Source organism: Dipodomys spectabilis, unplaced genomic scaffold (genome assembly GCF_019054845.1).
Source record: "Dipodomys spectabilis isolate Male_0828 unplaced genomic scaffold, ASM1905484v1 ptg000163l, whole genome shotgun sequence".
NCBI lineage: Eukaryota > Metazoa > Chordata > Mammalia > Rodentia > Heteromyidae > Dipodomys > Dipodomys spectabilis.
Window position 1 is genome coordinate 2,751,747 of NW_024870840.1, and position 26,596 is coordinate 2,778,342.

The window sequence follows — 26,596 nt, forward strand, 5'->3', positions numbered from 1 at the left end:
AAAAAAGCCGGAAGTGGTGCTGTGGCTCAAGTGGTAGCGCACTAGCTTTGAGCTGAAGAGCTGAGGGACAGCGCCCAGGCCCAGAGTTCAGGCCCCACAGCCGGACCCAAAAAAAAAAAAAAATGAATACACAGAAATGGACACACAGACACAGACACACACACACACACACACACACACACACACACACACCACTCCATCCATAGCTGATTCTGTTTCCCTAAAGGAGAATAACTATAGAAGGTTAAGAGGATATGGATTGTTTATTAGCTTCTTAGGTAACTTGTCAATGTATTTGCTTACATCCCTCTCATCTCTCTCTCACCATCGCGTTTGCTGGCCAATTTTCATTTCTAATTGCTCTGCTTAAAAAAGCTAAATGGAAGGTAATGACCACCAATAGAAGGCAGAAACTAGGATTCATTCCTACATAATTGCAATTATATCTTATAAAATGTTTTATTAAGTGAAATATTTTTAAGAAATATCTCCAAGAGGATACAACCAACCACATTATACATGCAACTATAAATGTAAGGTATCCCAAAGACTTAGTGACGTTCTGAGTTTAATAAACTCAACAAAGTATGAATGCTACAGTCACCATAGATGGCTAAGCTTGAGTGAAATTTTAAAAAATTTTTTAATATTTAAAATGCACAATGCAAAAGAAATAGAAATAAGCTTTCAAATAAAGCCTCTTGTATTTCTAAGTATTTATACTTCTAGAACAACTAAAGCTTTCAAGTTTCATTAGGACCATGGGAATCCACGCTATTCATTTTAAGATGTCCTTTTTCCCATTACGATCACATAAGTTTTATGTTCATTGCAAGGAAATGTTTATCTTTTAGTCCTGAATATCCCACATCTCAGCATAGATTTTTGTAGTTGCCAATTAAAAGACATTTTTCAGCAACTGCCTTGCATAATAAACCAACTTTGTCTCTTTCTTCCTTCCTCAAAGGGTAATTCTATTAAAATTCCTCTAAAGTACTCATCACCAAACAGCCACCCTGAGACTTACCTAAATTTGTGTGCACTTTATGTGTCATAACAACTGAAGACCTAGCTTCAAATGTAAGGAAAGAAAGTAGTAGAGCTCTTTCCCTAAGGAATATGGAGAAACAATGATAAAAGTATAATTTTTACTCCTCAATCTATGCACTAACTTGGTTTAGAATTAAAAAAGGACTTTAATTGTCAAACTTTTGAATTTTATTAAATATTTGTGGGAATGAATTGAATCAATTCCAGACATACATAAATACAAAGGCAGTTGTTTGTAATTTGTATTTTTATCAGTTTTGAAAGAACACAATGCACTTTCCTGCATCTTATTTTCAGAATTTGCATCGTATCATCTTTTGGCTATCCAGGATATAGTATGGAGTACTTGAATATCTCATTCTTTGAATTTTCATTTTTGATTGTAAATCAGATGATTGCTGGCACTTTTCTCTTTTCTCATTTTTCTCTTTTCTCAGCCTCCATGTTTACTTGCTCCCATTTCTTCTTGGCTCTAATAATAAAATACATAAAAGAGTTCTCGTTTATTTTACAGACCTCTTTGGAGAATCATTAGTATATAATTTATAAACTACTTACCATGAAATCTGAGTCCAAAACAAAAAGTAACTCATTGTTTTTAATTAATAAGTTTTCAAAATGCCATTCAGAGTTCTTTTTCAATGTTTACAGAATATTGCACTTAGAGGAGGAAATGGTCAAGTATGGAAATAATACTACATATAAGCCTGCATTATGAACAGCATGAACAATCCATCATAGGGAGACAGGCACCTCCATATTTGCACCAGCTATAACTTTATCCAAAAGGACATGTTGTCTCCAGAGAATTCTGGCAATGACAACATCATTAGGCACCTTCCTCACTTGCCTGACTGGCCTGACTCCACACAGAAACTCAATTTTTTTTTTTTTTTTTGTCAATCCTGGGGCTTGAACTCTGGGCCTGGGTGCTGTCCCTCAGCTCTTCAGCTCAAGACTAGCACTCTACCACTTAAGCCACAGCACCACTTCCGGTTTTCTGGTGGTTTATTGGAGATAAGAGTTACAAGGCTTTTCTTGCCTGGGCTGGCTTTGAACTGTGATTCTCAGATCTCAGTCTCCTAAGCAGCTAGGATTATAGGCATGAGCCACTATCTCCTAAGCAGCTAGGATTATAGGCATGAGCCACTAGTGCCTGGCCAGAAACTCAATATTTTCTTCTCTTTTTGCATTTTGCTCAGAACATCCAACATTTTCCCACCCATTTCTTCTTCTAAGGCCTAGTTGCTAAAAATCTGAGGGAGACTAGTGGCAGCTTGTGTTTTCTAACTTTTTCCACTAGCCAGCAGTCTACCTGTCCACTGGGAAATGTTGAAGTTGCTATTGTGGGCCTTTTCAAGAATATCTGAGAGAAACTCTGTATTGTGATAATAATAACAACTGAAAAAGATGTGTTTGGGTGTTACCTATTTTCCAAGCAAAAGCAAACAAGAAGACCTGCTTTATTTTATAAAATATTGATTATTTTACAAAACATTCGACCACATCTCAATTTCATGAACCTGAAACCCTCATTCTTCCTAATGTAGAAAGACCTTTTTGCACAAAAATCCAGTCCAATTCAGAGATTTCTTAGTCAATTCACTTCCACATTCCAGTCACATTTACACCTCAGTTTTATCCTCATAGTTTGCTCCACACCCCACCTCCATGCTGCAGATCCTAATTTCTGGGGTTGTGACAGGGGAGAATGGTTATGGCTATAGAAAGATAGGAAGAGACATTTCTTTGATGAACATTGATGCAAAACTTCTCAATAAAATTTTGGCCAACCGACTTCAACAATTCATCCAAAAAATCATACACCACGATCAAACAGGATTCATTTCAGGGATGCAAAGCTGGTTCAATATACACAAATCAATTAATATTATTCATCACATCAACAGGAGCAAGAATAAGAACCACATGGTTATCTCAATAGATGCAGAAAAAGCATTCGACAAGATCCAACACCCCTTCCTGATGAAGGTTTTGGAAAAATTAGGAATCCATGGAACATTCCTCAATACAATAAAGGCTGTATATGACAAACCTACAGCCAGCATTATACTCAATGGTGAAAAACTAAAGCCATTTCCTCTTAACTCAGGAACAAGACAAGGATGCCCACTCTCTCCACTTCTCTTCAATCTAGTATTAGAATGCCTAGCTACAGCAATAAGACAAGATGCAGACATAAAGGGGATCCAAATAGGGAAAGAAGAAATAAAACTCTCCCTCTTTGCAGATGACATGATCTTGTATTTAAAGAATCCCATAGACTCCACTCCCAAATTACTCAAGCTGATTCAAAACTTTGGCAAAGTAGCAGGTTATAAAATTAACCCCCAAAAATCAATGGCTTTTCTGTATGCCAACAATGAGAAAAGTGTGGCTGAAATTAGGAAAGCAACTCCATTTGTAATAGCCCCACAAAAAATAAAATACCTCGGAATTAACTTAACTAAAGAAGTGAAGGACCTCTATGATGAAAACTTTAAAACCTTGAAAAAGGAAATCAACACAGAACTTAAAAAATGGCAAAACCTCCCATGCTCCTGGATTGGAAAGATTAACATCGTGAAAATGGCAATACTTCCCAAGGCTATCTACAAATTCAACGCAATACCTATCAAAATTCCACCCTCATTCTTCAAGGAAATAGAAGAGGCAATCCAAAAATTCATATGGAACAATAAAAGACCCCGAATAGCAAAAACGCTCCTCAACGGAAAGAACACTGCTGGAGGAATATCAGTACCAAATTTCAAACTCTACTATAAAGCCATAGTAATCAAAACAGCTTGGTATTGGCATAAGAACAGACCTCAGGACCAATGGAATAGAATTGAAAACCCAGAAACGAACCTACAGACCTATAGCCATCTAATCTTCGATAAGGGAGCTAAAACAATAGAATGGAAGACAGACAGCCTCTTCAGTAAATGGTGCTGGCAAAACTGGTTAACTACATGTAGAAAACTAAAGCTAGATCCTTATATATCACCCTGCACCAGAATCAACTCCAAATGGATCAAAGACCTTGAACTCAAAGTAGACACTCTGAAAACATTACAGGATGGAATAGGAGAAACCCTGGGTCTCCTTGGCTCAGGCCAAAATTTTCTGAATAGAGACCCGGAAACACAACAAATCAAAGAAAGGTTGGACAAATGGGATTGTATAAGGTTGCAGAGCTTCTGCAGGGCTGCGGCGAACGCCTTCTCGGCCAGCGAGGAAGAATGACCACCACACCAGGAGTCTTCTCAGATCACACTTTATTGGAGAGCCTTTGCTTTGATGGGAGAGCTTGAGCGAGAGACCCCGTATACAGAAACGTGGCCGCTTATATATGGAATAGGAACACGGGTCGTTCTATCATTGGTCGTCTGCCTTTCACCGTCACCAGGTGCCACGGGATTGGCTGGGGACTCTACGTGGCTCGCGCATGTGCAAAGCCCGGGACCCACAGTCCCGCCAAGCACTGCCTAATATGGAGTTGTTTACCTCAAAGCTGCAAGGAAGTGGGCGCCATCTTGTAATGGCGTTCGCCCCAGCTCCCCGCACAGGGCAAATGACATAGCTAGCAAGATCAATAGAAAGCCCACGGACTGGGAGAAGATTTTTACTAGCCATACAACGGACAAGGGTCTCATATCTAAAATATACTTGGAACTCAAAAAATTAAACCACCCAACAACAAATCCTCAAAGAAACAACTGCCCAATAAGTAAGTGGGCGAAAGACTTAAAGAGAAACTTCTCTGAAGAAGAAAGAAGGATGGCCAATAGACACATGAAGAAATGTTCAACATCCCTAGCCATAAAAGAAATGCAAATCAAAACAACATTGAGATATCACCTCACTCCAGTTAGAACAGCAAAAATCAAGAACTCTAACAACAACAGATGCTGGAGGGGATGTGGACAGAAAGGAACCTTACTTCATTGTTGGTGGGAATGTAAACTTGTTCAACCACTTTGGAAAGCAGTATGGAGGTTCCTCAAAAGACTCCACATAGAGCTCCCCAATGACCCAGCAATCCCACTTTTGGGCTTTTACCCAAATGATCACAAACAAGGCCACACTAAAGCTACCAGCACAACTATGTTTATTGCAGCATTATTTACCATAGCTAAGATATGGAACCAACCCAGATGCCCCTCAGTAGATGAATGGATCAAGAAGATGTGGTATATATACACAATGGAATTCTATGCCTCCATCAGAAAGAATGACATTTCCCCATTTGTTAGGAAATGGAAAGGCTTGGAAAAAATTATATTAAGTGAAGTAAGCCAGGCCCAAAGAAACATAGGTCCCATGGTTTCCCTTATTTGCAATATCTAGTATAGGTATGAGTCAAGCGGAAAAAGTCAGATAATGTGATGTTAGGAAAACGAACCCTCAAATATGTATTTTAATGTTTTTGTTTCTTTCATGCATGTGTTTCTAACTCATTTATAAGATTATTTCTTTGTGGCTTTGTATGTCCCTCCCCCACAGTGTAACCCCCGCTTTCACTATATTTGATGTCAGTATAACATGTGGAGGAGACGGGGACAAACAAGTCGTTTAAGGATTCAGGTGGACCTGTTGCAACAATGAGAAGTACAAAATGTCATGTCAAAACCAGCTTTACAATGTCGGTGGGGGGGGGGGGTATGATTGGGCGGGGGGTAGGGGGGAGGCTGGGAAGCGAGGTGAAGGGTAAACAAAGGAGGAGGCTGCAATGCTTGGTAAGAAATGTATGCATTATCCTGCCCATGTAATTGTAACCCCTCTGTACAGTATGTTCTCAAATAAAATAAAATAAAATTTAAAAAAAAAAAAAAAGAAAGATAGGAAGAGAATATAATCTCAGCAGAATTGATCTGTCTGCATCTTGCCTATTAAGCCAGATAATACGGCCTAAGCTTTTTTAGACTTCAACATACATCTTAATTAATTGAAGATGTTGCTAAAATACATATTGTTATACAACAGGTCTGATATGGAGATTCTGTATTTCTAACAAGGGCCCAGCTTATGTCATTATAGCTTATCCTCAGAATATAATTGAATTAACAAGGATTCAATCCATGGTTGCTGGCTTAGTTTCTTCTGCCTGTCTCTTTTAAGATTACAGCTAAGAGGTTCAACAAGAGCAGCATCTTGATGTTAATTGCTTCAAGAGGAACCAAGAGACTGTATAAATTCACTGAGTCTCTCTCCTAGGAACTGCCTTCTAATTGAGGCTCACACGAATGTGAAAAGTCTGCCCTGGACACCTTGACACTTGGAGTTCTCAAGATGCTGTCATCAGCCCTCTCCAAGCTTCCCTCTATGCTAACCCACATGAGATTGAGAAATTTTCTACAAAGCTTTCTCCTCAAGTGTCATGTGGAGCATGTGGTTGAGCAGCAACACAGATTCTACTGCTCCTAAGTGGTATATTTCCTGTTCTGATGAGATCCTTCCTTCTTCCAATCCTTCTGATTCCAATCTAACTATCCAGGATGAGAGAAGAAGGCTAGTGGGATAGAAGATCAGATCAATCAATGGACCAGTGATGGGGGAAGGACCCCATCCTTTTAAAGTCCCAGTATGGGGATTGTAGGAGAACAAGCTGTAGTTTAGCAATTTCTTGCGTCATCCTAGATCTGCACCAACTCTTTACCTCTTCCCATTGACCTAAATTAGATGCATGCACATTTAAAACCTCGTGCAAAATTAAGAGAAAATGCACTCAATTTAGTAATACTGCACCAAAGTTTTCTTAGGGTACAATACCACTTGAGAAAAGATGGGGGGGGGGGGAAGAGAAATTGTTATCTCTAGTATATATAAAGATCTTGGTTCTTCGTCACACTACTGTCCAAAAGAAGTGTTTAGAAGTGTCATTTCTTAGTCTGGGTGCTGGTGGCTCACACTTGTAATCCTAGCTACTCAGAAGGCTGACCTCTGAGGGTCATGGTTCAAAGCCAGCCCATGCAGGAAAGTCTGTAAGACTCTCATCTCCAATAAACCACTAGAAAACCAGAAGTGGTGCTGTGGCGCAAGTGGTAGAGCACTAGCCTTGAGCTGAAGAGCTCAGGGCGAGTGCGCAGGCCCAGAGTTCAAGCTCCATGACTAACAACAACAAACAAAAAAGTGTCATTTCAGTTATTTATTTTGGAAAATAAGGATTGTGTCTAGTGTGGATGTATTCTTCTGAGGAACAATATTATCTGTGTGAAAATTCTGACACTCATCTAGATAAAATTTCCCTATCTGGATTTTTTTTCTGAAACATTCAGTTGTCTGAGAAGTAAATAAAATATTCTGGGTGATTTCCAAAACCTACTGAGCCCACCTTACTCTGAGAGAAGACATCAACTTATGTCGCAAATTAGTATGCCTACAGAATTCTGAACCTGTGTTGGCAGGATCCAAATACCTTCCCAGAGCACAAAGTACAGTGCATAGGAGAAATCAGAACTTTGAATCTCCTAACCAAGAAAATTCAACTTCTGCTCTCATAGCCTTGCCAGCCTACATTTGTCTACAATACACATAGTAAAGCTTTACTATTTTACTTGTGCCAATATATGGTTTTATGCATTTGCTTGGTAACATAGCAAAAAAAAGCACTATAACATTATGAAATTGCTGCAATTACCATGCCTATTATGAAGAAAAGAACTTATCAAAAAGCTTTTAGATATCACACAAAATAGTAAAAAGGAATACAATAAAGCCACACAAAAATTAAATTGGTAATAGAAAAGATAAAATCCAAGCAATAAAGTATGCATATATATACATATGTAAACTTTTCTAAAGTATGTACTTTGAACTCAAAAACTTGTTAGTCGTTTTCAGAAGAACTCTATGATACATTAATTCATATATATTTAAATATTTACCTGGATATATCTTTTCATTTTTTGAATACATTTTGGAAAAAGGAATTCTTTTTTGCCAGGTTGACCCATTATATGATGCTGGTGCATGTTTATCTGAGAAAAAAGGAAAAATTATACTAGTAAGCATTTCTAAACTTCAAAATCATATTCCAACAGTGTTTCAAAGTTATAAACATCTCAAGAGTGAGGCTATTCTCTCAGAATTTCATATTACCTCTTCAATGCTAAAGCAGCAAGAATGTGAAGGAATTTTTTGTGACCACTCAAGTTATCAGTGGCTGTTCAATTCTTCAAATAAGGTTCTCTCCCATAAGGCCATCCTAGAGATTATGACAATATCTAGAAGCAACCCACTGCCTTGTTTCACCATGATTATAGCAGAATTTTACTAATGTTTATAGGCATTCACTTTAAACTACCATCACCATAACCAACAACAACATGTATGTGGATGATGCAAATCCATTTTCCTTCCAATGACCAAAAAGGTCGGTCTCCAATAGGAATCTCACTAAAGCTCTTTATATCTATTTGGTGTGTGTGTGTGTGTGTGTGTGTGTGTGTGTGTGTGTGTGTGTAAAGATACACTTTTCTCTGGCATATCTACATTCCAACCAGGATCCAACTATGTTGTATTTGTGTTTTCAAGAATTACTATGCATCTGAGATTCTCAAAGGGTGGTTCATAAAAATGTTCATAAAAATTTGCTTTTATTTTTCCTGTGTTGATCTTTGCAGCAAGGATGCAAGAGGAACATAGAATTGTTGGTAACTTCACATGAATGTAGATCTTTTCAACGGACTGTTCTATTCTGCAGTATTCATAACCATCCACTAATAGTAAAATAGTGATAATCAATACAGTAGTATTAAATAAAACTAAGGAATGCTTCACTTCAGAACATGCTGATTTACATATGTACATCCATGTACCTCATTCTAAAACAAAAAATAAATAAGTGACTAAAGCTCACTTCTCTTTACCTTGTTGAAGAAATAACCTAACAAAAGGAGTCTTAAATTATGTTTCCAAAAGTTCACAATATTTGGCACCCCATTACATACAAATGTGAAATTACAGAGGATTGAATGACATTTTTAAGTTTAGAGAACTGAAACCCAATTTCAAGAGAGCAGAATTCATCTAAAGCAAGAAGCAGAAGAGATTTAGTTCTTTTCTCCCCTGTGGCCTTGTACTTCCTGACATATACTTTGACTTTGCCTATTATATGATGAAATGATTTAGAAGCAATCTGTGCATGGCGGGAGAGATGAAAGGTTGTCAAAACTATTGCAGTTAACCCCTAAACTAACCCTTTCAAAAAGTAATCATGAAGGCCTAAAGAAAAGCCAGGGTAGTAAGCCTGACAGTGATAATTGAACAACTGCACTTAGTGGAACAAGAAAATGTCAACCATTGAAAAACAATCCTCCCTGGGGAAATAAAGCTATCCAGGGGGAACAAAGTTCAATGCTTTGAGGCAATGCTCTAGGGAGGTACAACTTCAAGTCAACTACACCCAGTGTTGGTTCTCTTCCATATCCTTTAAATTATGTACATGACTGCACACAGAAGAAACCCTTTCACTAGTTTCTAAGACATTATGGGGCAAAGGGTTGAGTGATTGTCTGGGAAAAGAAGAGCAGAAGGGTAGCAGATCCGTGGTCCCACAATTAGAAATCCCAAGGAAGGCACCCCTCCCCTCTTACCACGCTCCCTCCCTCCCCTCCCCCCCCCCCCACACACACACAAGAGTAAACCCATCAGGGAGATCCTCACCTGGACAGAGGTTGAGTTTGGGTTCCTTGTTAACATTAACTTTATTGTAGGACCCATTGGTGGGTCTGCTGCGGGGAGGAGCATTTAGCTGCACAGGCCTGACCGCATGTCTTTGAACATGGATATAGGGTGCATTCTCAGCATTTCGGTTTTTGTTGTGATGATGGTAACTCATTTTATGCTTGGAATGTGTGGCCTGCCCTGCTGTAAAAACAAAATAATGGAGGAGAAAGTACACGATAGGACAAGCTTGCTTCACATGCATAAACACAGTGCACTTGAAGTATTTGCTAGGGATAATGGAAGCCCAAGGGAACTTAAAAGATTTCAGTTTAGAAGAGTCAGGCTAATATTTACAAAAAACATTTACGTTGCATGACAGTGGCTTGTTTTCAGCGGAAATGTCTGATATTGAATCTCTCTTTATATTACAAATTAGAAATATCAATCACACAGATAGGATGCCCTTTACCTCTCCTCACTCCTGAGTTAGGAAAGTTCCTGGGTTCATCATAAATCCATTTTCTTTTCTTCACACCTTTAAAATGAGGCTTTCTCACTGGCTGGACATCATTCACTTAGAAAAGATGCAAATATTTAGTGTTAAAGAAATGCTATTAGCTGAAAATTACTGTAGGTGATAATTACTTATCTGTAACTTGCACATTAAGCAAGAGGAATAAAAATAAATGCAGTTGATAGTCCTAAACATGGTCCATTTATAACTGTCAAAAAGAATCTAACTTTGGGCTGGGAAGGTGGCTCAGTGGTAGAGCCCTTGACTTGCATGCCTGAGGCCCTGGGTTCCATTCCTCAGCACCACATAAGCAAAAAGAAAAAAGCTGGAAGTGGTGCTTTGGATCAAGTGGTAGAGCGCTAGCCTTGAGCTGAAGAGCTGAGGGACAGCTCTGAGAGAATTTTGAACTTCTATATAGAAGATACCCTCTATTTTCAGACTGTGACTAGGAAAGACTTCCTGTAGAAAAGTAGAAGCTGGAAATTCTAAGCTCAGTAGGACAGCATGAAACTAGAGAGGATATATTTTATTGTATTTCTTGTTAATCTATTGACTAAAGCAATGATTAGAAAGTGGGGAAATTATCATAGGAATATTCTTCACAGTGTTTGCTAACAAAATTCACTTATTCTGATATGTTAAATGAACAAATCAAAGTTTTTTTAAAAGGAAGTGACTAATTTTTAAGCTAGTAAGACTCTCAGAAAATATATAGTCCAACAGACTAATTTTTCAGAGTAGAACAACACTCTAAAGCATTAAAGTCCCATGGTTAAATAATTAAGGTCAGGAAGTGGTGCTGTAGCTCAAGTGGTAGAACACTGGCCTTGAGCTGAAGAGCTGAGGGACAGTGCTCAGGCCCACAGTTCAAGCCCCACAACTGACCAAAAAAAAATTAAGGTCAGAGCAGACCACAGGACTCTTGACTCCTAATGCAGTATATAGTTTGATTTATTACCTTCTGTTTTATTTTGGTTCCTACCCCAGCCAAGCCTTATGTTCAATTTATCCACCCAAATTGTGAATGAGTGATTGCTGGACCATTAATCATTACCTTTAGTATTTGGACATTTTGACACGGTGATGTCTTTCTCTTCAGTTAAAGCTTCACTTTCATCTACTCCAAGAAATATGATCCTCTGTGGAACATAGCAGTCACCTCCTAAAACAAAACCTTACTGTCAGTAGCAGCAATGTTAGGAAAGGCATGAAAACTTCCTTTCAAGACAGCAATGCCCTGTATAGACTCTCTTTATGTCACTTTCGTATAATGCCTTCCTAATGATGCTATCCCTAATGATACAGCTGTACATAGCAAAATGATTAGATAATAGATTTGCATTTTACATGTATAATTGAAGACCAACATGTAAAAAATATAATTACAAGAAAATTCACATATTCCACAAAATTGATTTTCATTTAACTTACAATAATAAATTAAAGGAAAGACTCCGAAGTCTTTAACTCCCATTTTCTAAATGATGAGCAGGAATTGTTTTTCTCTCTCTTTGCTAATTTTTCAAAGGAAAAAGATTACAAATGTTTAATAATAATTATTTCTACCTTTCAGAGGTATTCCTAAGAAAGGGAATTTCTCTTCCCTTTAAAAATATTTCATGTTTCTTGACATTTTATTTCCAAGGAAACACTTATAGTTGCTTTAAATATTTCATTAAAAATGTTTAGACCAGCCGGGCCCAGATGGCTCACCCCTGTAATCCTAGCTACTCAGGAGGCTGAGATCTGAGGATCACGGTTCAAAGCCAGCCGGGGCAGGAAAGTCCGTGAGACTCTTACCTCCAATAAACCACTAGAAAACCAGAAGTGGTGCTGTGGCTCAAGCGGTAGAGCGCTCGCCTTGAGCTGAAGAGCTGAGAGACAGCGCCCAGGCCCTTCACTACACATTACTCTTTATTAACATAAAATATTGTTTCTGAATAACTTTCTACACTTGGGAATGCAACTTAGTGGTAGAGCACTTAACAAGGCCCTTGATCCTCAGCACCACAAAAATAAAAAGTAAAATCCACTTAAATCCTGAACTGACCTGTGAAGAAAATTTGAACTATTATAATAATAGTTGACACTTTCAGAGAACTTTCCTATGCTTCAGTCTCTTGACAGTATTTTAAATGACTTATTTAATTATCTTTTTATACTACTTTTAATTTCAATGTGAGTTTAGAGACTTGTTAGTAAAGACACAGTATGGAATCATTTTAGACAAAAAGCATTTTTCCTCCCCTCACAAACTGCATGGGTGTCAGGATTTTCCCCACTTGAAAAAAAAGTCACTATTAATGCCTTTAATCTAGATGTAAAAAAGTCATCTGTTTGTGTATCTTGTTAGATTTGGCTCATTGTTCCAGCATCTGTAAATTGTGTAGACATACCTCCATTCATCCAGTTATTAAATACATTTCAACATTCATTTACTCTACAAGTATTTACAGAGTACATATTATGTGTCATTCTGCTGTAGTTATTTATGATGACTGGCTATATTAAGTCCTTAACTTCATGATGCTTATACAAAACTCATGATAAAAAAAAAAACCCTACAAAATTTCTGCCATGAGCAACTGGCATACAGTACAATAACATTCCTCCCTAATAATAAAATTCTATAATAAATACCTATGACATAGTAATTGGAAAACAACATAGCAGTGAAGAACAATGAAAAGACACAAATCAATTCCACATTCATGTTCTTCCCAACTTTTGTCCATGAGCCAAGCTCCATGCTTTCTTTTGTTGTGGGGCCTGGGCGCAGTCCCTGAGCAATTCAGCTCAAGGTGAGTGCTCTACCACTTGAGCCACAACACCACTTCCGGTTTTCTGAGTGGTTTACTGGAGATAAGAGTCTCACATTCTTTCCTGCCTCGGCTGGCTTTGAACTTCGATCCTCAGATCTCAGCCTTCTGAGTAGCGAGGATTATAGGCGTGAGCCACTGGCTTCCCTTTCATGCTTTCCTTTTTCATGAAAGCATTTCTAGTTTATCCAAGGATATACATCTTAAGCAGAAGTCACCAACTAACCACATTGTAAAAGAAAGAAAACAGTCCAAAGGGCAGGCTAAACATGAAACAGACAAGGGTGAATGACTCCTAACTTGTTATGGTGATAATCAGAATCACCTGGGAATACATTCACTCACCTCCATTCTCAAAAGCAGAAATGTCAGTCCTTGGTTTCCTATCCAGTGATGTTTTCATCTCACCATGCCTTTCAAATAGGCTAAATTTTGTTGGCACTGTAAGACCATCCCCTAGAAAGAAGAAAAAAAAGCAAGTCAAAAGTCATTCCATAAACCATTAAACGCTGGAATAAGACTATGACAGTATTCATGATGAAAGTAAGTAGCTTATAAGTTAATACAAATATATTGTTTCCCAGTGACCTGATAAACAATGTGTGAAAGTAAGAATTTAGGCAAAATTTGCCATTGTCATTAAAGCAGCAGGCAAGTTTATTCTATTTAGATTACTAACCAAGTGGCACTTTGGAAAATTTAAGCAATCTAATACTACTGTGTATGCATAATGTACTTAGTTTATTTGATGTATTTCATGTTTTAACATTTTCTTTGCTTATCTATTCACCATGATCTATTAAGTTAAAAAAAGTATTAGAATCACTGCTAGCAGCAAAATTCTAATCCTGAAATAATATTTTGTTTTCCTTACATACCTCTGGATAATATGCTTTTAAAATAAGTTGTAAAATGCAATGTATGTTTCTAAGCTGGATCCCAGACTAGGTTGAAAAGCACTAATTTTGATGTAAAGGACATTAATGGCATAATTGGCGAAATTTATGAGAATAGTTGTCAATAATAATATTGTAGCAATTGTAATTTCTGAATTTTGATCCTCAGGCTCTAATTAGAGCAAATGGGCATAACATCTGCAGCTTACTTTCAAAGACTTCATAAAGTAATTCTAGTGGTGTGTTTGAGAGAGTAGTGAGTAAAAATTCAAATGTAGTTAAATACTAACATTTACAGGAATTAACCAAAACAAAAACAAAAGTTTTAAAAACATAACCAAGCAAAACTAAATATATGTATGTATTTAATATTGTACATATTATCATTATATAATAAATTAAACTATATTATAAATACTATGTAATTGGCTTTCTGCGCCTATATTTTAAATATTGGTAGCAAATTTTGTCTGTGTTTTAATTTTTGTTATCTGATTAGTTCAGGTCTGTCATCTATCTTTAAGTGATTCCCTATGAGGCTTTCATTTTTTTAATTCTACCAATTTATGGGCTGTTGCTGCCACCTACTGCCATAAGTTTAGTTTGCTATATACAGATAAGCAGGACAGGTACTTTAGATGCTCTGTCCTGCACTATGCCTGCTCCTCACCTTGATCTTCAAACTTGCCTAGACACATCTCTCTTTTCTCTGTCTGTCTCTCTGTCTCTCCCCACCTCTCTCTCTCTTTCTCTCTCTCATACAGATGTAGACAGGAACAGAGATTAAATTCTCTAATTCTCTATTGTTGCAAAATGTGTCTTAAATTCACCCTAAGGATAAGAAAACTATCTAAAATCATAGCACTCATGGATTTATTTTCCCCCTGAGTTTCTGGATTTATACCTAGAATACAATATTTTCTTCTCTTCCTTTAACACAAAGTGTTTGCCAACAGCAAAATAAGAATTACCAAAGAAAAAGGTCTATGACAGAAAAGAAGAGTATGGGATTTTTCTTCAGTATTGCCCTGAAATTGCCTGGTACATTCATTTAATGAAAAAATACACTTCTGTTTTGCTATCTTCCTTTTGTCCTTTTTGGACAAAATTATCTTTTCTGTTCAAAAAAAATCTAGATAGTTTACAGTAACACTTATTTCATACACAAATAAAATGGTAACATTGAATATTTACAGGACTATTACATAAGGTATGAAGTGTCACCTGTGTTTATGAGGTTTATTCATTCTGTAGCTCCTCTAGGAAAACATGATTATGGTAATAGCGACTTTTCACAGGAAACTTGGGTCATTCAATAAAAACATTTTCTTCTCACTCTAAAGTCTGATGTATTATTTATTATTTAATCCTGCTTGAGTACAGTGTACTAAATAATTCACAATCATGCCAACAGTCTGTTACACATCACTTTGAATGTTGCCTTTTCATTTCTTACCTTCTTGCAATTCACTGCCACTTTCCAAAGGCTTTTCTAAATCTTTCTCCGTTGTGGGAGCTATGCTTTTGGACGATGAAATATCTGGAGGAGTATGAAATCTATAGTATTCACCTAATCTCCCATAAGAAAACAAAGGTTAGTATGTGTACCACATCAAGTAATGGAAAATCCACAAATGTTTGATTTCTTACCAGATTTATAACACATCTCCTTTATTGCTCTTTTTTCTTCAATTTCTTCAGGAGTCTTTGTCCATAAACTAGAAGCATCTATAGGACACATTGTTTTAGAATTAAAGTGTCGCAAATCCAAATAATCTGAAAATTTGTAAATCAGAAAGAAAAATCCCAAATATTGCATTCACGGGTGGACTATTGTTTTTCTAATTCCTAAAGTCAAGACATTTTCATACTCAGAATGTTTCCATTAACATTTTAGGCATTAGAAAGAATCAGTCAATAGAAGAAATGTCACATTATGTGTCTTGAAAAAGAAGCTGAAGGCATATAGATTCAGGCTGAGGTAGTGTGTGGAAAAGAATTGTAGGCATGAAAGATGTGGAGGTAGAGGTAAGAAGAACAATAAGCACTTTAGTGTATCTCTAAGCCCAGAAAATATGGGGCCTGTAGCCTGCAGGAGGACAAATTCCATGACAGAGAAAAGAATAAGTTTGTTTTTCTGAGGACGCTGAGGATTATGTTAAGACACACAGATGATAATAGCAATACAAAGAGACATTAACAGCTATATAAATAGATATAAATAAGTATGTATTTACAGTAGTTGTTAAACAGAAGATATTGTTTGGGTTTCTACAAGTACCAGTACAAATTTATATAAACGTGAGTTCTGTGTTCTCGTCAACATACAACAAAACTTTCCAAACCAAATTGTCATAACCATGTATAGACAAAGAACAAATTAAAACCTAATGTATTCCAGTTATTTAATAAAATTAAAAATATTTTCAAAATATAACCTAGACATTGTATCATAAAAAATTAATAGTGAGGGCTGGGAAGGTGGCTCAGTGGTAGAGCGCTTGCCTTGCATGCCTGAGGCCTTGGGTTCGATTCCTCAGCAGCACATAAGCAAAAAGAAAAAAGCCAGAAGTGGCGCTGTGGCTCAAGTGGTAGATCGCTAGCCTTGAGCTGAAACTGAGGGACAGTGCCCAGGCCCAGAGTTCAGGCCCCATGACTGGACCAAAAAAAAAAAAAAAAGTGAAACAAAATTATCAAAAAGCAAAAAAGGTCAAAAGCTATGTACATATGACCATATAAGATGAGGCTAAGAGAAATGAACCCCAGGATATGGACACAGGAGATTTTATCTATGTTACTGTTATTTTTAATGTACTTATAATGTACTGTGTGATTTTTTTTTGCTTCTTTTGCATGTTCTTCCCCGTTGATATAACCCCTGTTGTCACTGTGTTTAATTCCAGTGCCCTGCATCTTGTATATACATTTTTCTAATTTGGGGAGGGAAAGGGAAATAACAAAATACTGAAATAAGGATACAGGTCTGTAACAATGGGATGTACAAGACACTATGTTGAAAATGAACTTTACAGCTTCGCCTTGGGGGTGAGGAAGGAAGGGATGGTATTGGAAAACAAAGGAGGCGTAACAATGCTTGATAGGAAATGTACTCATCACCTTACTCATGTAACTGTAAGCCCTTTAACAGTAATGTTACAATAAAAAATACATTAAATTTAAATTATTGTAAGGTTTTTAAAAGTATTCATTGTAATCAGAAAAAGGGTTTACCAACCATTCTGTTCATCTTCTTCCTCCTCTTCTTCAAAGTTAGTTTTTAAAACTAAAGGATGGTGAATGGGACGTGATATATTCTCCTGAGGTTTCAGAGGTTCCTGACTATGGGTTGGAGATGGATTTCCTTCCTGACTTTCTTTCTGTAGTGTGACATCTAAAGAGAAAATGCAATAATATGGTCTGTTTAAAATGCGGTGAATATATTTGATGGCCAAAAATTGTTTCTAATCATCTCTCATTTTGCTAAAACGTCTTATTTAAAAAAGTATAATTATGACTATAATCAAGAAATCAGTAACAACAAATGCTGGAAGGGATGTGGCCAAAAGGGAACCCTACTGCATTAATGCTTGAAGTGTAAACTTGTTCAACCATTTTGGAAAGCAGTATGGAGGTTCCTCAAAAGACTCCACATAGAGCTCCCCTATGACCCAGCAATCCCACTTTTGAGGCATTTACCCAAATGATCACAAACAAGATCATATACCAAAGCTACCATCACAACTATGTTTATCCCAGCATTATTCACCATAGTTAAGATATGGAACTAACCCAGATGCTCCTCAGTAGATGAAAGGATCAAGAAAATATTATATATATGTATATATATATATGAATTCTATGCCTCCATCAGAAAGAATGACATTGTCCCATTTGTTAGGAAATGGAAAGATTTGGAAAAAATTATATTAAGTGAAGTAAGCCAGGCCCAAAGAAACATAGTTCCCATGGTTTCCGTTATTTGCAATAACTGCCAGACAAGCAGAAAAGGTCAAAAGCTATGTACAAATGACTATATTAGATGACACTAAATGAAATGAACCCCAGGATAGGGACACAAGAGGTTTTTTTCTTTGTCGCTGTTGTTTTTAATGTACTGTGTGATTTTTTTTTGTTTATTTTGTATGTTCTTTTCCCATGGTATAACCCCTGTTTTCACTGTATTTGACGTCGGTGCCCTGCATCTTGTATATAAAATTTTCTAATTTGGGGAGGGGAAGGGAAATAACTAAATGCTTAAATAAGGATACAGGTTGACCCATTGTAACAGTGAGATATACAAGACATTATGTTGAAAATGAACTTTACAACTTGAATGGTGGGAGTTGGGGAAGGGATGGTAGGAGAAAAACAAAGGAGGGGGTAACAATGCTTGATAGGAAATGTACTCATTACCTTACTCATGCAACTGTAACCCCTTTGTACAGTATTTTTACAATAAAAATTTCAAAAGCATACTTAACTTACTATATACATTATTTTGCTTGAAAGTCATGAAAACTGTATACTTTGTAGATTTTAGGCATAAATCACAGTTTGTTATTGTCATAAGTTTTATATATATATATATATATATATGGTCTTTGCCTTAGGATTGCTCAACTTTTCATTGGTATGAAAAAATGGGCATTGAGCAGAATTCAAATTTTGAATATTGACTTTTTTCTTAGGTTAGTAATGTGCAGTAGATAATTTCTGGGCAGTGGCAATGAACCATATAGCCATATAAACGTAAAACATCTGATACTCCATAGTTTACTGTGCTCTCTGGTATTTTAATTGTATTAAATTTATTTTTAATTTGGATGCATTTATTGAGATGCTAATCCAGTGTGATTCAAGAAGCAGTATTGATTGATCAAGCAAGTTTGATCACAAGTATTGTAATAACTATACATTAGATAGGTGAGATAAGAATAACTTTATTCATTACAACAGTTATGAAGGAGAAATTACATACGCTGAGCTTATAATGACAGACTATATATGTCCAAATGAGAGAAAGACCCAAAGGTTCTAGTTTCTATGGCTAGGAGGAGATTATTAAGATAGATAGAACAACAGTGCTTTGAAGTTTGACTTGCACACTCGTTACAGTAGCCAAACCCTAGGTTATATTTAAGTGACTTTATAGTATCAGAAAATAATAAAGCACAAGACTACTGAATACATGGCTCTTTTGTCAATATTGATTTAGCTTATTTTTTCTCTAAAGCAGTAAATAAATAATTTGGCTAATAATCAGAATCACCTAAAGAAATAAATAACCCCAATAGGAGAGCTATTGCAGTGCGGAAAAACAACCACTGATAATAGTTGCTTGACAAATAATGGAATGAGACAAGGGAGAAAATATTAGTAATTTTAAAGATACACACTTGTATACTGATAGAAATCATTCAATATGAGTGAAAAAGATTTGTAGAAGAGGAGGAGATAGTTTCTGAGTCTATGTCTTCAAGTGGATAAGAGAGAATAATAGAGAAAATTAGGCTTTAGGTAGGAGCATCATAGAACAACTATGCTAAGTATGGAGAAGGCGAATATACATAATAGTAGATAGGAAGCTGTAGTAATTGAACTATTTTGAATTTCTCTTCTTGTTTTTAAATTTCTCAGTCAGGTATATGCTTACCATTTGAGATGAAAGGTTGGCAGTTTAAGGAAGGCATGCAAAATAGTAAGTACCTGGAAGTGCCTAATAAGTCCTCAAGTAGTAGAGCACCTGCCTCGCAAGGACAGAGAGCTGAGCTAATATCCTAGGTATGACTCATTATCTTCCTCATCGTGATAATCATCATGATCATCATCATCAGTCACAATAACAATCATATAATTAGTACATAATAATTATATAACAGTAATTATTATAGTCTAACATAATATGGATGAACCCTATAGGAACAAATGTTTTATTCATCAGAGAAATTCATTCAAGTTAGGGGTCACAAGAGTCAAAAGCATGCAAAAGGGATGAACAACGAGGTAGAGGTGAGAGAAGACTGTGAACAGGGTAAGGGATTGGGAAGTTGAGTTAAAGACAGTGAGAGGTTTAGGCCAGTGATCGATCACATACATTTTTAATATATATTTTATATTGTAAAGCTACTGTACAGAGGAGTTACATGAATAAGGTAATGAGTACATTTCCTACTGAGCATTGTTAGCCCCTCCTTGTTTTTTCCCTACCATCCCATATCACATATTTTTATATTGACATATCCAAGAATCAACACTATTAGTGATAGTAAGCCTTTGTTGAAAATAAGAACAAATGACTAAGATGGTTGTAGACAATTAAAAAAGTCAGCAACTCTAAGTGGTCAAATGACATAACCTATTCACACTAAAGATGTTTTTATCAGTGAATTCCAGACAACAGTCAGAAACTAGAACTGAGGACCAAGAAAAGCCTTCATCTCACCTCCATCTTCAATACTAGCTGAGGAATGGGAGAAGAACCTGTAGCCTCTGGTTGAGGAATCCTCAAGGGGAAATAATTCATGGTGGACTGTAAGATGAGGGAAAGGTTCAGAGAAGTAGAGAACGAATTCTGTGGATAATTAGAGATTAGGGAGGAATGAAAGGGCTGGCAGAGGGACAGAAGTCTGTCACTTTGGAGTCTCTTGCAATGACTTATCTAAGCAAAAAATGGAAAATGAAATTACACTTGTTTTCAAAATTTGGAACACTAACGTGGATACAAGAGGCTGTGTCGGAGTGCTATGTATGTATTGGGTTGTCTTGTGCCCTGCTGATAAGAGCCAAAATTGGAGTAACCTGGATATCATCTATCATCTGCCTATGAGACTCTTGTTCCCCAATCACTGTGAAGTAGAAGGTTCTACAGAAAGGGCTTGAGTCAGTACAAAAATACAGATTAGTCTTGACAACTTGTTGAAGACATTGAGGCTTCGATAAAACTAGTTATATTTTTAATAAATGAGAATAATCAAACAAAACTAGAGCATTTTCCCAGAGTATGTCTTGCAGAGAGCCCAGTGACTGTTACCTTGACAGTATCTCTTTTGACCCAGAGATGCACCTTTGTTTTCTCTTGGTCCTAAAAAAGCTACTTTGAGAAATCTTAATTTTATCTATGGAACAGTAGTGACTAAACTGTTAACCAAATTACAAAAAATGTAATATGTATTTCATGCAATAAAAAAAAATTCACACTACATGTAAAGGAAGGGGGTCAAATTAATCACTTAAATATTTGCAGTAATCTTATCCCAACATATCATCCATTTCTCCATCCATCTATCAAAGCAGTCAGGCTTATTTTCATTTATATGTTTTATTTTTAAATTTAAAAAATTTAAACTGCAAATTTTCAATTAATTTAAACTTACATTTTAATTCATTAAATTTAAATGTAAAAATTTGTACTCAGGGCCTTGTGCCTTGTGAGTAGGCAGTTTACAGTGCTTCTAGCCATTTGCTATAGTTATTTTTCAGATAGGCTCTCATGTTTTTTGCTGGAGCTGTTCTAAATCACATTTCTCTTATAAATAATGTTGCCTATATATCTAGGATGACAGGAACCCACCACCCCACCCAGATTATTTGTTGAAATGGTGACTCAAAAACGTTTTGACTTGGCTGGCCTTGAACCATGATTCTCTTGACCTCTTTCTCTTGAGTAGCAAAGATTATGGACATGAGTTACCATGCCTAGCCAAACATTCCTACGTATTTTTGCTCCAGACACTACACAAAGGAGCAAGAAAACTAACTAGTCATCATCTTTATAGCATACTGATGAAAAGAACCATTACAGAGTAATATTTTACATTGCATATCTTGTATGATAAAACTAACTCAAGTACAATGTGTACTGTGAATTCTGAATTTCCTAGGAGTACGTAACAGGACTTAATTTTTGGTTAACCATTTATGGGACTCAATCTGCAAAACACCAAAGGACTCATTTCAAGAGTACTTAATCAAATGTGGTGGCCGTAGTCAGAGAGTAAAGGTGGTACGATGTTAGGAACACCATGGTTCTGGGAACTTCAGTGTTCCTGGCCTTCATACTTTTGAATACAGTGTTCTTCTGTTCATTTCTAGAACTTATTTTAAGTTCTCATTATAGTTTAGTTGAATTGTTTCTCCACAAAGTGTCGGGAAGAATCACAACCAAGGCTGCTCTTCTAGAAACAGCATATATAGTTCATACCTTCTGGATACTGAAATATACCATTTTCCCTCACCTTACTTTAATATATAATACTATGCTGCTACTACAAAAATAGATAATAATGTAGTCCACCCAGGTAATTCAGAAATCTATCTATCTATCTATCTATCTATCTATCTATCTATCTATCTATCTATCTATCTATCTATCTATGTATATCTATATATATATTTATATACTCACTACTACTTGGTGGCAAAAATAATCCATTGATATTTCGAGGTTTGCTGTGGTAAAAGATACAACTGATCTTCACACAACCAAGAGGCTGAGTTTCCCAGAAGCAGGAAATGCTACAGTTTTGCTGGACAAAAGAGGTGAGAAAATGTAATGTTTAGATACCACATTCACAATAAATACAAAGTGCTACTGTACCACATGAGTGACAAAAAAAAAATGCAATTACCAATTTGCAACCGTGTGTTTCCTAGCTTTCTCTGTTTTTAAGCTCTGCCTTTTAAAACATACAAGGGAACAGGGCAGCAGCGGCTCATCCCTATAATCTTAGCTACTTAGGAGGCTGATATCTGATGATCATGGTTCGAAGCCAACTAGGACAAGAAAGTCTGGGAGACTCATCTCAATTAACTACCCAAATAGCCTGAAATGGAGCTGTGGCTCAAGTCGAAGATGCTAAGCCTCAAATAAAAAAAACTCAGGGACAGCATCCAGGCCCTGATTTCAAGCCCTAGAACTGGTACACACACACATACACACACACACACACACACACACACACACACACACACACAAAATGGCTATTCACAAACATGTTGCCTATCTTTAAAAAATAAAAAAAAAATTGAATGAAGTTTAGTGAAGTGAAAAACACCTAAAATTAAATCATGAGAGAGGAAAAAAAAATCATTTCTTCCTAATTGTGCGGTAAAAGTATAATGGAACATTACTGAAAGAAAAGGCTTTTACAAAAATGATGATATTGAGTGATTCTACCTGCATTTCCATGTGTCTAAATCTGCAAAGAGGATCTAAGCACTTTTTCTCTCTCCATAATGAGCACACAGTGTCACTACCGAGGGCCTCCTCACAGTGTCGGAATCGGCACTGGGAACCCTAAGAAGAAAATGATGGCAAAAATTCAACATATTAACACATGGCTTAACAACAATGCATTAATAATGACTTGAAGGAACTATGGGTATGTAAAATCAGAATCACAAAAATATATACTGTCAATATAAAATCATAAACCTAATTTTCAGGAAGTTAGTCGTCTTATCCATAATAAATGTTAGTAAGAAAGTTTAAAGATCATAAGTTTCTCAAAAGTGTAACTTTTTGTTATTAGTTAGAATTCACCAAGAATAAAGCTATAAACATAAACTCTCATTGCCCTTGTTTGATCAACAATCTAAAAGCCAGACAAGAATTTAAGGGTCCTTGGCCACATTCTAATGGTGGAGAAAACCTCTCTGTCTGTGGAGATAGTTTTAATATATATATATATATTCAGAGAAAAGGAATGCAGATTAAATTTTATGTTATTGTGGAATTTTAAGTAATTGCATATGCTACATAACATATATTTGTTTTATACCCTTGGCCTACAAAAATGAACAGTTGATTGTATGTATACACACACACACATATATATATATATACATATATATATATTAAGTTTTAATTATCCATATGTTGAAGTCAATCTTTAAAACACCAAAGGACCTGTAAGCTCACGTTCCATAAACTCATTTCAAGAACACTTAATCTGTCAAATTTGGTGGTCATAGTAGGAGAGTAAAGGTGGTACAATGCTAGGAACATCATGACACCAACTACAAGGTTCTTGGTCTTCACTACTTTTGGATACAATGTTCTTGTGTTCATTTCTATAATTTAAATTATATATATATTATATTATATATATAAGCTTGTATGTATAATATATATGACATAGATAATGTATATCAGCATTTATACTAACCAAAGTAGATATGAACCCTTTCAATGGGCTATTAATACTGTAAAAAAATTCCATGTTCTTTTACATACAATCCCCACCTAAGAAAAACTTAGGTCATTGTCCCATAGGCAGAGTAGAAAAGTAAACAAAAACATTCCATTAAATTCTCCCCTTTGCCATGCATTCTGCCATGCATTTCTTATTTTTCTCTCCCTCTGAATTCTGTCTTCACTCTTCTGTTTTAAAAGTAGATCTGTGAACTGTCAAAGTACACAGTGATTTTGAAGATGGATAAATTGGTCTTTAGACTGTGCCCACAGTAACAGAATTAACGCTTAAGCTTCTGTGTGCTTCAGTTTCTTCACATGTAAAAAGGAGAGTAAAATACCCTCCCCACAGAATAGTTGTAAAAATGATGTGATATATATATATATATATATATAAAATATATATATATATATATATATACACATATATGTATATATGTGGTTATTGGTTTGGGATTTATCTGATCACATACTGGAAACTGTGATAACCACTTGAGGACAAGTGGAAAAATAAAGAAAACTATCAATTTAGGACATAGTTTTATCATTCCAAAATTTAATCTAAAGGTAAAAGATAGTACAGTGAATCTAATTTATGTAAATAGGGTGACTTCTTTCAGCTTTATTACTAGAGATGAAAAAGACACATAACTTTATTCATTTGATTCATTGGCATCAACAGGAAGTCCCAAACACTGAGTTTCTATATTTATTTGGTTTATTGAGATTCATTAATCCTAATATAATATGTCTTACTTTATTAACTTTATATTTAGATGATTCATTTGTATCACATCCTTCCCCTTCTGTGATATGTAATCCCATGTTATAATTTAGGTTTCTAATATGGAAAAATACAATAACTGCATTAATGAACTTCAAAGAAGGAAACATGGTAAATTTGATAGTTATCTGAATTTGGCTATTTGAATTACATGACTGAAATCACATTAACAAAAACAATATAACATGTTACACCATTTTAATCTTAGGAATTTGATATCTCCAGAAACCATAATATAGACACAGTTGCTACATGGAAAAGCCAAAGGCGTATAACTGACATACAATTAGTTTCAAACAAATCATTTGGAATTATCCTAGCTTTCCTCACAGAAATTCTAGCTAGCTAGCTAGCTTTCTATCTACATTTACTTCAGAATTTTAGTACATAAAGTATTTTGAGAGACATTAAATTTTGATTCAGCAATGAAAATTATTGTCATATTCTCCTTCATTCTATTAAGAAGCTTAAGAATGTGAAGTACTTTAAGAGGCACCATATTTACCTTTATGCATGTGGAATTAAAAAAGAAATAGCAGTCATTCCCAACTTCTGCCATTTTCAACTTTCTTGCTGCTAATCCAATGACTGATATATATATAATGTATGTATGTGTGTGTCTGTGTGTGTGTGTGTGCAAGAACTGAAGGAATGTAAATATAAGAACTATGTAAGGAAGGAAAAGTATTTCTTTTCCACAGTCTTTCAGGCTATCAGTAGTATTTCTTTAAAACTGACCTCCTGTTGACAGTATATTATACGATAGATAATTCTTAAAGAAATTTAAATTAGAAGATACCTTCTCTAGCTTTGCAGAAATGTTGAAAGTGGTTGCTACTAAGCATACAAACTCAAACTTCCAGAATTTTCCTCTGTTACCTAATCCATTGTTTGCTCATCACAAATGATCTCATGTGTAACTGTAGGCTAGTCTACCTTGGTGGATACTGTGGTTTACCTATTCTGCTATATTAATCAAACGACTGTGAAAAAATAAAATAGTATATATTTTATTTCCATATTCTGGTTGAATAAGGAATATAAACTGGTTTATACTTCATAATTAAAAAGTAGAAAGTATTTCACAGGTAAGAATCTCTTTATGGTTTGGAAATGAAACTAGGAATAAGAGATAAATATGCTACCTTCATTTCAAGAAAATAGATTATTTAAATCTGTACTTACTACTATCCATGGATTAATAGAAAATCACACTTAGATGTGACATATTAAGTATATAAAAACAAGTTGAACTACCTGCTCACCTTGAAGCTTGATTACATTTATTTCATTCATCACAAAGGGAGGAATCAATTCTTATACAGAAAAAAAATTTTGAGTACTTGAAACTTTTATAAATTCATTGAAAACAATATAAAGTACTCGTTCCCAGAATGTTGATATTTCAGTCAGCAGCTATTGAAGTTTTTAATACTAGCTGCTTTACTAAAGAATTACAACATACCTGGTAGAAAGTAAAAATATTCATTGTAGCCAACTTAGAAAATGTCGTGGAGATGACATTGTACTCATAAAAATGTATTAATGTATTTTGAAATTGCAGTGTACTTTTGTGTGTGTCTGTGTGCCCTGATATTGTGTCTTGAACTCAGGGCTTCTTGCTCTTTCTTTGCTTTTTTGCTCAAGGCTAGTACTCTGCTACTTGAA

General features: G+C 35.7%; 1 protein-coding gene across 1 annotated transcript; it reads right to left on the bottom strand.

The window, feature by feature from the left end:
- Positions 1-1,496: 1,496 nt before the first annotated feature.
- CUNH12orf50 (chromosome unknown C12orf50 homolog) lies at positions 1,497-25,487 on the bottom strand. Its single transcript, XM_042693384.1, has 12 exons — positions 25,434-25,487; positions 23,128-23,247; positions 22,357-22,477; positions 17,188-17,343; positions 15,603-15,680; positions 15,409-15,522; positions 13,402-13,512; positions 11,292-11,399; positions 10,193-10,297; positions 9,721-9,924; positions 7,941-8,033; positions 1,497-1,522 (listed from the first exon to the last, which is right to left on the bottom strand). Exons 1-12 carry the CDS (start codon positions 25,485-25,487, stop codon positions 1,497-1,499), a joined length of 1,290 nt encoding a protein of 429 aa, XP_042549318.1.
- Positions 25,488-26,596: the final 1,109 nt, after the last annotated feature.